This window comes from Elaeis guineensis, chromosome 6 (genome assembly GCF_000442705.2).
Source record: "Elaeis guineensis isolate ETL-2024a chromosome 6, EG11, whole genome shotgun sequence".
NCBI lineage: Eukaryota > Viridiplantae > Streptophyta > Magnoliopsida > Arecales > Arecaceae > Elaeis > Elaeis guineensis.
Window position 1 is genome coordinate 119,124,907 of NC_025998.2, and position 13,669 is coordinate 119,138,575.

At 37.2% G+C, this 13,669-nt stretch overlaps 1 protein-coding gene across 2 annotated transcripts; it reads right to left on the reverse strand.

Annotated features, from left to right (window-relative positions):
• Positions 1-128: 128 nt before the first annotated feature.
• Positions 129-4,798, reverse strand: LOC105046763 (dihydroceramide fatty acyl 2-hydroxylase FAH1). Of its 2 annotated transcripts, XR_003801105.2 has the most exons (8): positions 4,642-4,798; positions 3,408-3,477; positions 2,037-2,129; positions 1,766-1,962; positions 1,548-1,653; positions 1,060-1,206; positions 810-971; positions 132-670 (listed from the first exon to the last, which is right to left on the reverse strand). XR_003801105.2 is itself a non-coding variant. In XM_029265048.2 (7 exons), the coding sequence occupies exons 2-7, from the start codon at positions 3,456-3,458 to the stop codon at positions 876-878; spliced, it is 690 nt and encodes a 229-aa protein (XP_029120881.1). In that variant the 5' UTR covers positions 3,459-3,477; positions 4,642-4,798; the 3' UTR covers positions 129-875. The 2 variants fall into 2 exon arrangements, 1 of the variants encoding a protein (XP_029120881.1); XM_029265048.2 differs by having other exon boundaries at positions 129-971.
• Positions 4,799-13,669: the final 8,871 nt, after the last annotated feature.

Below are 13,669 nucleotides of genomic sequence, written 5' to 3' on the forward strand. Positions count from 1 at the left end.
CCTTTCATTCCAACAACCAAAGAAGGCATGATCCCAAGGAATGTCAAATGATTACTCAAGCACAAAAAAAAAAAAAAAAATCATGATTAGCACAGAAAAACTGTCATGCATATATTATATCATGGATGCTACTTCCACATTCCGGATTGTAATATTTAGTTCAACCTTTTACCAATCAGTTCAGGCATGATTTTAGCTATTCCTAACTGTTAACAGAACAAACATCCCCATCATATAGAACAAAAAATTAAGCGGTCAATATAAGCTCTCATTCAATTTTTTTTTTCCACTGACATTACAAAATCCTCATCACGAAGGATTGCTGACCAAATCCCCGAGTTACCTGTGCAAAATATGGTCTACAACCCAACTCCAAAATAGTAGAGTTCCGCTTCACATGAGAACCCGCTGTCTTTGCAGAGATGAACCAGACTCAGATAAATAGCATAACCAACTCATGACATGCCAGCTATTGCCTTCCAAATTCCAATCAGGTCCATCACATGATGGTAATCCGTTATACCATGGAGTGCACATCACAAAAGAAAGTTTTAAAAGTAATGCTTGGGTACAGAGATCGGTCAAGGATCCTAAACATGGGAATAGGAGTATCTATACTGAAATCATTCATAGAATCCATAAAAATGGCCAGCCAAATTTTGCAAGCGATCTGCAAGAAAGAATTGCACAAAGGAAAAATAGGGATACAAAAAAACTCCTAGAATTGGCAAAGCTAGCACCATAATTAACAATAATACAATCATAAAACCAAAATCATTTCAGATATGCAACGGTGAATAGAGACTTACCTTGATAAATTACAAGACCTCAAACTATTGAGCAAAAAAAATCAACTGGTTTTTCCCAGAGATTTTTTATGGAGGCAATGTCCCAAACACAATGTCCCATAGTTTAGAAGTTATCCCAAAACCCTTGTTCTGAACTCTGAAGTGGTGGCTCATATGATACAGCTGGTAGACAAGCAATTTATTATTAGCATACCACAAAGATCGGAAACTGTTCGTGAGATTCTAAATGATTACTCACAGTTCTTTTTACCTTGAGATTTCTAGCTGGATTTTTGGATGGCTGTCCATGGTGAAGATAATAGTGAGTGCAATCATACATAACATAACCCAAAAGACCACCTCCAAATAAGGCAGGGGCAGTGGATGGGGTTGCAAAAAGTTTAACCAGATTCCACAACTGAAAGACAATGCATGTAAAATCAGTAGCTTTTAGCTACTAGTTAAACTTCTATATTTCAGGGATTGGTGTTATTATCTTTTAAAAAAAAGTCATATTTCACATTGCTGCAAAAAGAATTGCCTGGCTAATTTGTTCCCAGGATCCTAATCAGTCTGTTATAAGCATCTGCTTCGAATATTTGATAAAACTTATGATCACATTTTTAAATTTAGAAAATATAATACGATGCAGTCATGATTATGTGCATCAGTAACAAGGGACATGCTTATAAACTCATGAAAAAGAAGAGTTTCTAATTCTTACTAGCCAGGTAAAGAGATTGGAATGTATTCACTTACCGGCACACAAAGAATAGCTGCGGCAGTAGGAGGGAAAACAAGGCGGAGTCCATCCATAGGGTGCTTATGATGGCATCCATGTAGAAGATAATGTGCTGTATTTGCCCTGTAGAAAAATTTCAAAATCTTCTTAACATATATCTTTAGTTCATTTTAGTAGGGCAAAAGAGATCAGACTAGGGCTATTAATTAAAAACTATAGTGAAAATGAAGCCTACCAGTAAGTTTGTGTTTTCATGTGGAAAAGGAAGCGATGGATAGTATATTCAATGAGTGTCCACACAAAAACTCCAGTCCCAACCATCATAGCTACTTCAGGGATTGTATGGCCCATTCTCATAGACATGGTCACAAACCAGCAGACAACTGGCAGCCAAATGGCTGGAATCGCCCACCATGCAGTGCATGTTAGGAACTAATAGTTGGAAATACAGGGGTTAGAAGCCAGTAGAAAATGCATCTCACTCACTTAAGACAATGTAATAATACCTCCAAGAAGTCATTTGCAAAAAATCGCGGGCCTTCCTTGCTAACAATAGGTTGGTGAACCCATTCCTGGTAAGCTTCCCCAAGATGACCGACCTTTAAATTTTGCAAGAAAACAAGCTTTTAATTAATCCATAAGCATTTATAAGTGAAGGGCTATAGTAAGGAAATAAGGTTCGGATTATGGGATAGTATAGATGAACAGGAGTAGAATTTCACAGAAAAGAAAGTATAACTGTAAAATAAAAATAGAAGCATGATTTGCAATTGAGAAAAATATAGATGAGGTGAGGTTCAAACATGTTATATATGATATAGGATCACAGCACAGATTGCTAGATTTTTATGCATCTCTCATGGTCTTTAGTTGTTCATGCCTAAGGCTGCAAAAGGAATAGGTGTCCCAACACCACTCCCAAGCCCAACCCAAAACATAATATCATAGGTTGGATTGACCCTAAAACGAGTTTGAGGTCAGATTTGGATCTTTCTTTTCTCTGACCCAACCCAGATTCCATCCTATCCTGCATGATAAAACAGACTCTATTAGTTTAATTGGCTAACAAACCCTACACAGCCCAGTTATAACCCTACCACCAAGCCATATATTCAAATATCGTACAGTTAAATACACAGTCAGCTTATGTTATGCTAAAATGAGGTTGACACTCATAACTATATCATACTATTACTATTATCACTGAGGGATTGACCTGATTATTGCTCCTCAGTAGACTAAAGATAGAACAGCAATATTGCTAATTACTTATATAGTAGATTACCTTATTTTTTGGAAATTATATCAGTATTCAGTTATAGTGCAAAATGCTCTGATAGGTTATATAAAATACATAGTTGTACGCACATAAAATATTTTTCTTATACCTACAGGAGATTTGTAATAGAATCTCATCAATAATTGTTGTCAACTACAAGTTATTTGCCAAAAAGCTAAAAATCCTAAACAATCTCAATCAAGCTCCAAAAATATGGGGCTGGGCTTGGATCTAGCTGGACCTGACCCAACATATTATCCCCATTAGATTTTTAAAATTGAACAATCATGTTGAAGCAACCCAATATGGGTTAGGTCAAGATATTAAACCTAAATCTAATGAGGCTAGATTGAATTTAGCAAATCCCCAATCCAACCAAACCCATTCTTAGTCAAAACACCGTAGCAGGGAAGATGGGATCATACTCTTAAATCATCAGTTCAACGATAGCTGAAAAGCAAGAACATGCTACAGCAAGCTTCTATCTTTATCTTTGTCTTGATATTATAATAATATTGCTGCGAAAAACAGTTGAAGATATCGGCAAGGAAATGCCATTTAAGGTGAAAGAAAAAAGATGATTACAAGTTTTATTTACCTGAAAGACGAGAGGCTTACTCAAGTCTACTGTGAACTTCTGTGCAACCATTTTGGGCACTTTAAATACACTGCAATAGTAGAATACATAAATATGTACCATGAGATAAACAGCATGAAGAAACTGTTGCACAGAAAATCAAGCGAGGCAGAACAAGAAGCATGAAACAACTAGTCACAAAAAGTCAAATGAAGACAAGCAAGGAGCATGAAGCAAAAAGTGAGAAAAGTGTGAACTATCATGTATAATTTCCGCCACATTTCCCATATATCCTTATTATAAGGCCGGAAAGTTCAAAAACAGGACGTCATTACTAAAGGATGGTACAACTAATCACTTTTTGAAGAAAAGAATACAGCTCAAAGGTTTTGTAAGGTCATCAATCACTAACCCCAATAATACAAAACCCACAAATCCAGCAGTTTTCTTTTGAATGCACTCGAATACGCAATGCACTTTAGAAAGCAACCACTTAGGCATGAAAAAGGGAAGCCAGGAAACGGCAGTTTGCTGCTGTGGGGCCTTTCAGCCACTGCCAGGCCGATACAAAAATAAAAAAATTAACCTAAAATGAAGTGAGCAAACAATCCAAACACCTCAATTGACATAAAAGCAAAATTACAATCTAATCACCTCTAGTCTCCTGGAAAAATCCTAGACTTCAAACTAATGAACACATCTTACATTTTCAGATCATCAAACTGTCCCTTCAAGTGTGATACAGGCTAAAATACATATCCAACACAATGTAAGGCAGACCTTCACTCAATTTATAACCATTTTTCTTACAAGAAAATATACTCCTACTTGGTAGCAACAAGGGGGGAAAGAAATTTTGATGTACCAATCATACAAAATTCTAATTTTTGTTCAACGGCACTAGTAGCTCACATCGAAATCACAAACCAAAATTTCCTAAACACCAAAAAAGGCTAAAACAAGTCTCCAGTTAAAGGAACAAAAAACTGGTCCAATTTTTGGCCCAAAAGAACTCACAATACGATGAACAAAGAAGTGATAAAAGTCCGATCTTTTGTATGCTCAGCTCATCTATATTCCAAAAACCCAACAATGTGGCTACTAAAACCATTTCCGAAACCAAATCGACACATTCGAAACATTTAAAGAACAAAAGATCTGCACAAACTCCACGAGAAAAACCGCGAAAAACGACAGATCTACGAATCCAAACCACAGTCCCATATGAAAACTAAAGAGATGGCAAGGAACGAACATGAGGAATTCCGCACAATCTGGAAACCCTAACAGTCGCCTCCGCCGACGGCCGCTCTTCTTCTATGGGTGCACAGCGCGCTCGGAGGAGAAGAAGAAGGAGAGAGACAGCGAAATAGGCGTGTTTTTTCCCTCCTTTGGCCTAATTTTTCCGCCAATTTCGCTGGCTCACTGTGGCCGCTTCAGGAAGCGAGTACTTACCGTCAAATTTAGACGGAATATTCGGGTGCCAGCTCAGCAGCATCTGGACTTTAGCGACCGCCAGCCAAGCTTTCAGAATCCAATGCCGTTAGCTTCCGTAGGTGAATCTGCCAATATCTTTATATAAGATATTGTCATTAAATCTCTGTATTAGTTTAGAAAGTTTTTTTAAAGTAGCTTTGAAAGTTAATAAATATAATATTTTTATAAAAAAAAAATTGATTAAATGAATTTTAAATAAAGATTGTCAATTGGATCAGATCGGATCATAAACGGATCGAATTAATACGGATCAGATCAAAAAATCATCAATCCAAATCCGATCTGTTTATTAAACGGATCAAAAATTCAAATCTGAATCCGATCTATTTATTAAATAGGTAACCCGATCCGATCTATTTAATTTATTTATTAAATAAATTAAATTAAATTAAATAGATTAAATATGTTAAATAAATCGGGTTAAATGGGTCAGAAACAGTTTAAACAGATTTTAAACAGATTAAACGGATCTTAAATAGGTTAAACATATTAAACAGATCAGATTAAATGGGTCAGAAATAGGTTAAACTGGTTAAATAAGTTATCTGACTCAATCTGATCTGAATATTAAATGGATTAAATAGATCAGATATTTAAAATCTAAATTCGATCCAATTATTAAATGGATTAAATAGGTCGATCTATTTACAACCCAAATCCATTTAGCTTAAATCTAAACTTGTTTATGGTGGGTCGAACACGTGTTGGGTTGGCGGGTCAGATCATATTTTGTCAGCCCTAGTTTTAAGGTTGTTTCTATTTTGATCCGATCAATTCGGAGAGGAAAGCTTTGAAGATTAGGACTGAAAGCTGATCGAATACGAATTGGATATCAGTATATCCATATCTATATTTATTTTATTTGATAAATATAGATACAGATACAGATATTAGTTAGATGTAAAAATTTATATGTATATTTATTTTAAACAGATACGGATATAAATCGGATACAAAAATTATGGATATAAATGTGGATATAAGTTGGATAATTAAACTTTATAATCATAGATTTAAATATATTTTTAAGTGGATGTTATATTAAGATTATAGTGTATTGATATGGTTGTATATTTTCTTTAAAAGTTAATAGATGCTATATAAAATTGAATAGGATTATAAGTAGAATCGGATATTCAAATAAGGATATGATAGTCGTCTATTTATATCCATATCCATTTTTCTTTAATGGATATGGATATGAATATGCATACTAGTTGGATGTTTAAATTTTTGTTCATATCTGAATAGTTTTAGATATAAAAATAAATTCGAATGGATATTATCCAGTTCACTTTCACCCCCACTGAAGATGAAAAGGTTGTCGATGCTCTACCGGAGATGATTAGTTCTTAATGTGATCCGTGATGGAATAGGCTTAGAACAAAATAAGTATCCTTTTTTTTTTGCTAAGATGGAGTATCCATACAATTTTAGTATCACTAGGGCTGAAAATGAACTCAGGCTGGCCCGATGGGCATCGGGCCACCCCGACTGCGGGTTGGGCTTCGGGCCAAGCCTGAACAAAATCAAGCTAGATTTGGACTCAGATATAAAGCCTATTTCATTTTCGGATCGGGCCAACGCCCTAGCCCGACTACAAGCTTGGGCCAAGCCCAAATGCAAGCCCGACGACCTCCCTAACCAAGCTGAGGCCACAGTTGACATCCCCGAGTATCTTTTTCATCGTCTTCTCTACCATAGCCACCACCTTTGATGACCTAGGAGGCCAAGATGGAGGACGGTGGGAAGAAGAGCTAGCCATTGCTAGAGAGCATGATGTCGTCGTCCGAATGGCTCCCCTTCGAATCCCATTCAAAATCCCTTTCGTGATACCTGCCTTCCCCACCTTCAGCCTCTTATGCAGCTGTATCCCCTCACTCAACCTCTTCAACTCCTCCATCGAAATCGTCAGCTCCACAACCATTGGCACTACTTCCTTTAAAGCCTTTGTTTTGCTTCTCCTGGTCCTTCTCTCTGTTCCATAGATAATGGGACCTCGTGATGATGGCCTTGGATCTAGTTTCGGAGACCTGGTGCTCCAGCTCGAATCGATGGTATGGTCGATGCGGCACTGGGGAGCTCATGAGGAGTGGGGATGAAGATCTCATCGTTGGAGCTAGGGTTGGTCGGGGGGCGGATGGTGGACTTGGCGGGGTCATCGACAAGGTAGCCAAGGCTTCGAAGCTTCTCAAAGATTCTCTGGATGGTGGATTTGGCTAGGGTTTCGTTGGCAGGCACAAAAGCAGAGGAGATTTGGAGATAGAATTTGGGGAATTTAGGGTTTGGAAGAGTAGGGATGGTTTGGGAGAGGAGGGTGGGAGAAATGGTAGCTATGGGGAGTCGGACGGGATTTTGGGAGAGAGAAGTGGGAAGGGTGAGAGAGAGGGAGAAATATATCTAAGAAGAACAAAGTAAGCAAAGAACTTGTTACTTGGCGTCGATGGAGAAGGGAAGGATAAGGGGTTCGGGCTGGGTCTTGAGCTCGAGCTCGGGCTTGGACCGACCCAATTGGGTTCGGGCTGGGCTCGAGCTTGGACGTCGGGCTCGGGCCTTAAATGTTAAAATATTTTTAGGCCTAAGCCCAGTTCAAAGTCTGAAAAAATATTTTGGACTAGGCTCGGATAGGGGTGTAGCTTGATCCAACTTGGACCAGTCTATTTCCAACCCTAAATATCACGAAGAGGTTCAGGAGCAGTTACCTCATCAGTCCACAAAACATCACCTAAGTGCTCTGCAACAAAAGATAAGAACTAATTTGCAGCACTATTTGCCTCCCCATAGACGTATTGAATATCCATAAATGCAGCCCTCTTAGTACTCTCCAGATTCATCCGACGGAGGGTGTGGGATCCTCTCTTAGATGGCTGAGTCACTCTCAATAATAAGGAAGATGGCCCTAGAGTTAGCCTCGCAAAGACGATACTAATCCAAGCTATCCGTAACTCTGCTTTTGGGACAGTGAGCTCAAAAAAGTGACTACCACCAGTGACAATAAGTTTGGAATCCAGTCCGTGGATGATAAAACTAGCTTCACCACTACTAACAACCACACTACCATCAAAGTTGACCTTAAGGTAGGTTGGGGGTGGAGGCTCCTAGGTTATAAAGATCTGTTGGGATCCCACATGAGCAGAATGGGGCTCCAGATGTCCGACAACCCAATGGTCAGATCTATCGATGTCAGGTGGGTAAACTCTGAAATCTGACTCAAAGCTCTCTCTAGGACAAATCTAGCAGGATCTCTTTCTAAGTTGAACACCAAGCTATCCTAGATAACTAGATATGATAGACAATATAAATAGCCTAAACACCACTCTGTTCGGATGCATCGGACTACATGCTTTGTCTTAAGACACCAAGGAATGCCACTATCAGTTACTCGAGCTAGTCACCACCCAAGGTAAATCCTACATTCCACCAAATATTCCTAGCTTTAGAGTACAAAAATAGTACACGCCCTATAGTCGCCTCCTCCAACTGGCACCATAGACAGATGAGTGGAAGGTCAACCTCTCTACCCTTCAAAACTGTCTTGGTAGGGAGATGATCCCAAGCCACCTTCCACGAAAATAAAGTTATCCTCCAAATCTCCAAATCTATGCTATCAAAATGCCTGGCTGGTTTTCCCCGATACATGCCATAGAGATCTGCCCCCCTCACCCTTATGGCTACCATGAAAGGGAACTCCAAACCCTAACATCATGGCTACCATGAAAGGAAACTGTTAGGGATAACACTTTCTTTACCAAAGAGGCGCCAAAGAGCCAAGAAACCCCATCCACATTCCAGCTCCTGCCATTTGAGCTAAACAAATTACAGATCTACATAGACTCCCCAGCCTCCACACTGATGAATGTAGGCCATCTACTTAAGGGAAGGTCGGCTAGCCAAGAATCATGAACAAAATCAACTATTTGACCATTCCCAACTAGCCATCTTACTCGAGCCAATACCTCGAGGGTGAGGCCATATACCTCCCTCCACATAAATGAACAACTTTAACTCAGATGGATGTCTGTACCAAAGGTTCACAAGCCATATCTAGCCCTCATCATCGAACTCCATAAACTTGTCGATCGTAAAAGGAACCTGATAGTATGCCTAGCCAACAAGACCTCACGTCTCACCACCAATGACTAAATATTGAGTCCCCCATCTTTGATCGACTGATAGACTATATCCCACATTACCAGGTGCACTCCATTAGTGTGCTCATGCAAGCCCCATATGAAACCCCTGAAGTATTGCTCAAGCTTTGCTAGATAGGTCTTTGGCATAATATTGTTCAACAAAAGATAGAGATGCATCGAGCTGAGGATGGAGTTGACCAGAGTCGAATACCCGTCATGGATAGAGATCTAGTTTGCCAGCCCTCAGTCCACTCCTATACTGTTTGCACCATTCTTGAACAATTTGCCCTCCTCGATCGGCACCCCATGATGGGAAACCCCAGATAGTACCAAGTGCTGCTCTGCTCTATTATCCCTAACCTATCTCAGATCACCTATCTCAACTGGGCCTTTATTCTCAGACTGAACATGATAGTGGACTTGCTAAGATTCACCTTCTGTCCCGAGGTATGACAATAACCCTCCATAATGCTCGTGAAGTAGACCACATTCTAGATAGTTGTCCGGTCGACCAACAAGCAGTCATCTATAAACAACAAATGTGAAATGGACTAGGCCCTAAAAGCTAGTAAGTAGGGATTGAAACCCGGCCCTTGGGAGATAACATGCACATCTTGGAATAGAGCATTAGCACAAATAATAAAAAGATAGAGTGAAAAAGGACAACCTTAGTGAAGCTCCACCATCGATTGGAAGAAATCTGTGGGGGTCCCATTCACTAAAATAGCAATGGTCGGTTTGCAAACACACACCATTGTTTAGCTAATCCATCAACTGTAGAAAGAAAATCAAAAGTAGTGAGAGCCACCTCTAGAAAGTACCAATTTATGCAGTCGTAAGCTCTCTCAATATCAAGCTTGACCACCATGAGATTGTGCTAGAGCGATGCTATCTGAAGATCATGCATGAGCTCTTGCACCAGCAAAACATTGTTGGTGATGCTATAACCATCGACAAAAGCTCCCTGCTCCAGGCAAATAAGGTAGAAAAAGAGAGGCTTCATCCTTCCAACAATTAGCTTAGCACAAATCTAGTACAGGATAGTACACAAATTGATAGGTCTATAATGACTCAACTTAGACACATCCTATCTCTTGGGCAGCAAAGTAACATATGTCATCTTTCATAGATCTGGCATCCCACCTGTAGTGAAAAACTCTGGCACAACCACCACCACCTTCATATGAAAGAATAGCCAATACCTCACTACAAAAAATTTGATTTTTTGCAACAAAATTTTTTTATCACTAAAGATAATTTTTTATCGCTAAAACTATTAGCGACGAAAATTTTTATTGCTAAAAATTTGTAAAGAAAACCTCGTAGCAAAAGATCTTAGTGACGAAAAAATTTTATTTCATCGTTAAAAGTAATCAACCACATGATGAAAAAGTTCGCAGTATTAGCGACGAAATATTTTCATTACAAAAGCTTAAATTTTTATTGTTAAAATTATGATAAAAAATATTTTCATCATCAAAAATAAATATTATTCATTTATAATTTTTATTATTATTTTTTTAATTTTAATGATGAAAAATAAAATTTTATCATAAAATTTAGTGATAAAAAAAATTTTATCGCTAATTTAGCAATAAAATATGAAATTTTATTACTAAATTTATAATAAAAAAATTCATCATAATTTTTGCAATGAAAAAAAAATTCATCATAATTTTTGTGATGAAAGAAAAATTTTGTCACAATTTTTGTGATAAAAAAAATTAGTCACAATTTTTGTGATGAATAAAAAATTTTATCATTAAAAGAAAAATAAAGAAAAAAATAAAATTTATTATGAAAAAAAATTATTTTTAGTGATGAAAATTTTTTTCATCATAATTTTAGCAACAAAATAATATATTTCATCGTAATATGTAGTGAAAATTTAAATATTTTAAAGTGACAAAATTTTTTAATTATTTTTTATGATGAAATTAATATTTTATCACTAAATTAAGTTATAGATAAAATAAAATATTTTTTTACTATTTTTATCATGAAAGCACCTGTTTAAATGTAAATTTTCATTAGATCGAGTATATTTTACATAAAAATATATGAACATAATAAAAATATTCAAATTTCAAATAATAATAAGTTTCATAGCTATCATTGTCAGATATAAAAGTATGAGTTCATACACCATTTAAAATTAAAAAAAACTATAAATTATGTATCATCACAGTCGTTGGCCTCGTTTCCTCCTCCAAGCATCGATCCCTGGCTCGATGTGTTTCGTGATGGCTGTGTAAAGGTGACATCATGCGGCTATAGAGGTACTATCTCGGAAGTATCGATATCGAGCCATCCCACCATCGCAGCCATTATCCTCTCAAGCATCTGACTGTGATTCATCCAATAAGTAATTTAATCCTGCATCATGCTCATCGATTTTCTGACTGCCTCTGGCACCAAGACATCATCAGACCGATCAGATGACGAACTATGGGATTTTTTTGAGAGCATGCTATGCTCAGACCCTAGCTGCCACCTGAAGATGGCATCCAAGATCACATCATCTGTCATCAAACAAATAGATTATGATCCAGCATCGCTGTCAGATCCAACGTCCCTTATCACCTGCTCTCTTAATTGTAATATTTTTTTCTTTACAATAGATCAAATAACATCATAAATTTATTTCAAAAGCTTTAAAAGCATTCAAAATGTAGTACCATATTTACATGATGCTGCCTCACCTCCTCGGTCACAAACTTGTCACTCTTGTTCTGATAGAATTTACCATAGGCGTTGACCCCGAATAGTCCCTATTCAAACAAAAGAAAAGAAAAAAAAGGACATCAAAGTAATTTAAATATTCAATAAGAACTTATAGAGTGTAATTGCAAATGTAATTATGTACCATCCTCTTCATTTTTTATGTAAAAGAGGCACCTCCTTGTATGTGAATAGAATTAATCTTACTTCTATTCACCTTATTCGCCTCCAATCGTCGCTAAAAAATACATACAATTATAACCAATAAAAATCATAACAATATCAAAATAATTTGAAATACTAAACATACCTTAAATGCCTCACTCCTAAAATGCTTGCATAACCATCGCCAATCATCACTAGATCTAGTCCAATTTCTATAAGACTGAATCACAGGATCAATCTCCTTCGCCTGCAGCTGATTGCAATACCTATGAAGCCTACATCGTCGATCTCTGTATTTGTTTGCAATCATTTTGAGAATACATGCCATCATTTGTTCGTCGATGCAATCCTCGAAGTTAATATTATCCTGCACATATGAACATTCATCATAGCAAGAAGCAAAGACATAAAATTATTCATGTAATAAAGAATTATCCATGTAACAAAAAATTATCCATGTAACATCCTTGAAGTGTAACAAAGAGATTAGAGAGAAGATAATATGGACCATGTAATGATGTGTAAGGCATTTAAAGTTAATTCTTATCTTGATGTGAGAGACTAGGACATCACGGTATCGAGGGGCGACATGCTTGAAACTTTCGACGGCCCATGAAAAATGATTCTACATATACAAACTGATCTCGTTGGTGACTATACTAGCCTCTGTGCTAATTGGATGATCCCAAAAATATCTGCACTTTCAATTTTTCATTGTGTGTATGCACGTATTTCTTCAAAATGAGGCCCCTACTAGGACCACGCACTATGCATCACTGCTGTGTTCCTGCATATGAAAATTCATGAGATGAATATATATCATCTATCAATAGATGTATATAACGAAAAAATATACATAGTTTATAAATTAATAGAGCTGTACTTGCAGGAGGATGATGCTGCGGTGCCATGACCTCAGCTGGGCAGGCTCTGACTGAGCACTAGTCTGCTCCATAGACTCAGATAGCTGAGTCTTATCTAAATCATCTGCTTTATTATGTAAAATGCTAAAGTGAGGATGTGTATCATCAAGTGGAGCCTACTGTCTATCCCACGAACGTCCATATTCAGGACCAACCATGATGCTGTAATGATTAAAATAATTCAAATCAGCACATAATCAAAAAATTTAAATACTACATGATGTAACAAAAAAATAAATTGAATTACTTATTTATATTAATTATTATTCTCAGATTCTGAACTCGTATCCATATAGTCGTCCTCAGCAGGATTCATAGAAGACATCGATCCTAAAGTGCTATAATCATCATCGTTGATGAAGTCATCATCCACATGTGATTATAACCCCAAATTATTATTGGATTGTGCCCGTGCCCTTACCGACATTCCAACAATAGGAACATCTTCAGGTTCGCAATCGTCCTGTTGCAATTATCCTATGTCGATCATGTCATCTGGCACTAATATGTTATCTGGTGCTTACATTTGATATGCTTCATTTTTAATAGTTGCACAGACTTCATTCTCTAGACCTTCATCATTCAGGCATGTGAAAAATATGGGATCGAACAAATATCTATGCTGAGCCCTTATTGTAACTCACCAAGACTCTTTCATTTTGGTATTATCAACATATTATACTAGTTTCACTTGCTTTGCAAAAATATAAGGATCACTTTTGTACCACACGTGATCAGTGTGGACACTAACGAGCTGAGGATCTATAACAATTGGCCTATATCATCCTAAATCATACCATCGACACTTGAATAACACGATCCGTCAAAGATCACTATACCTCAG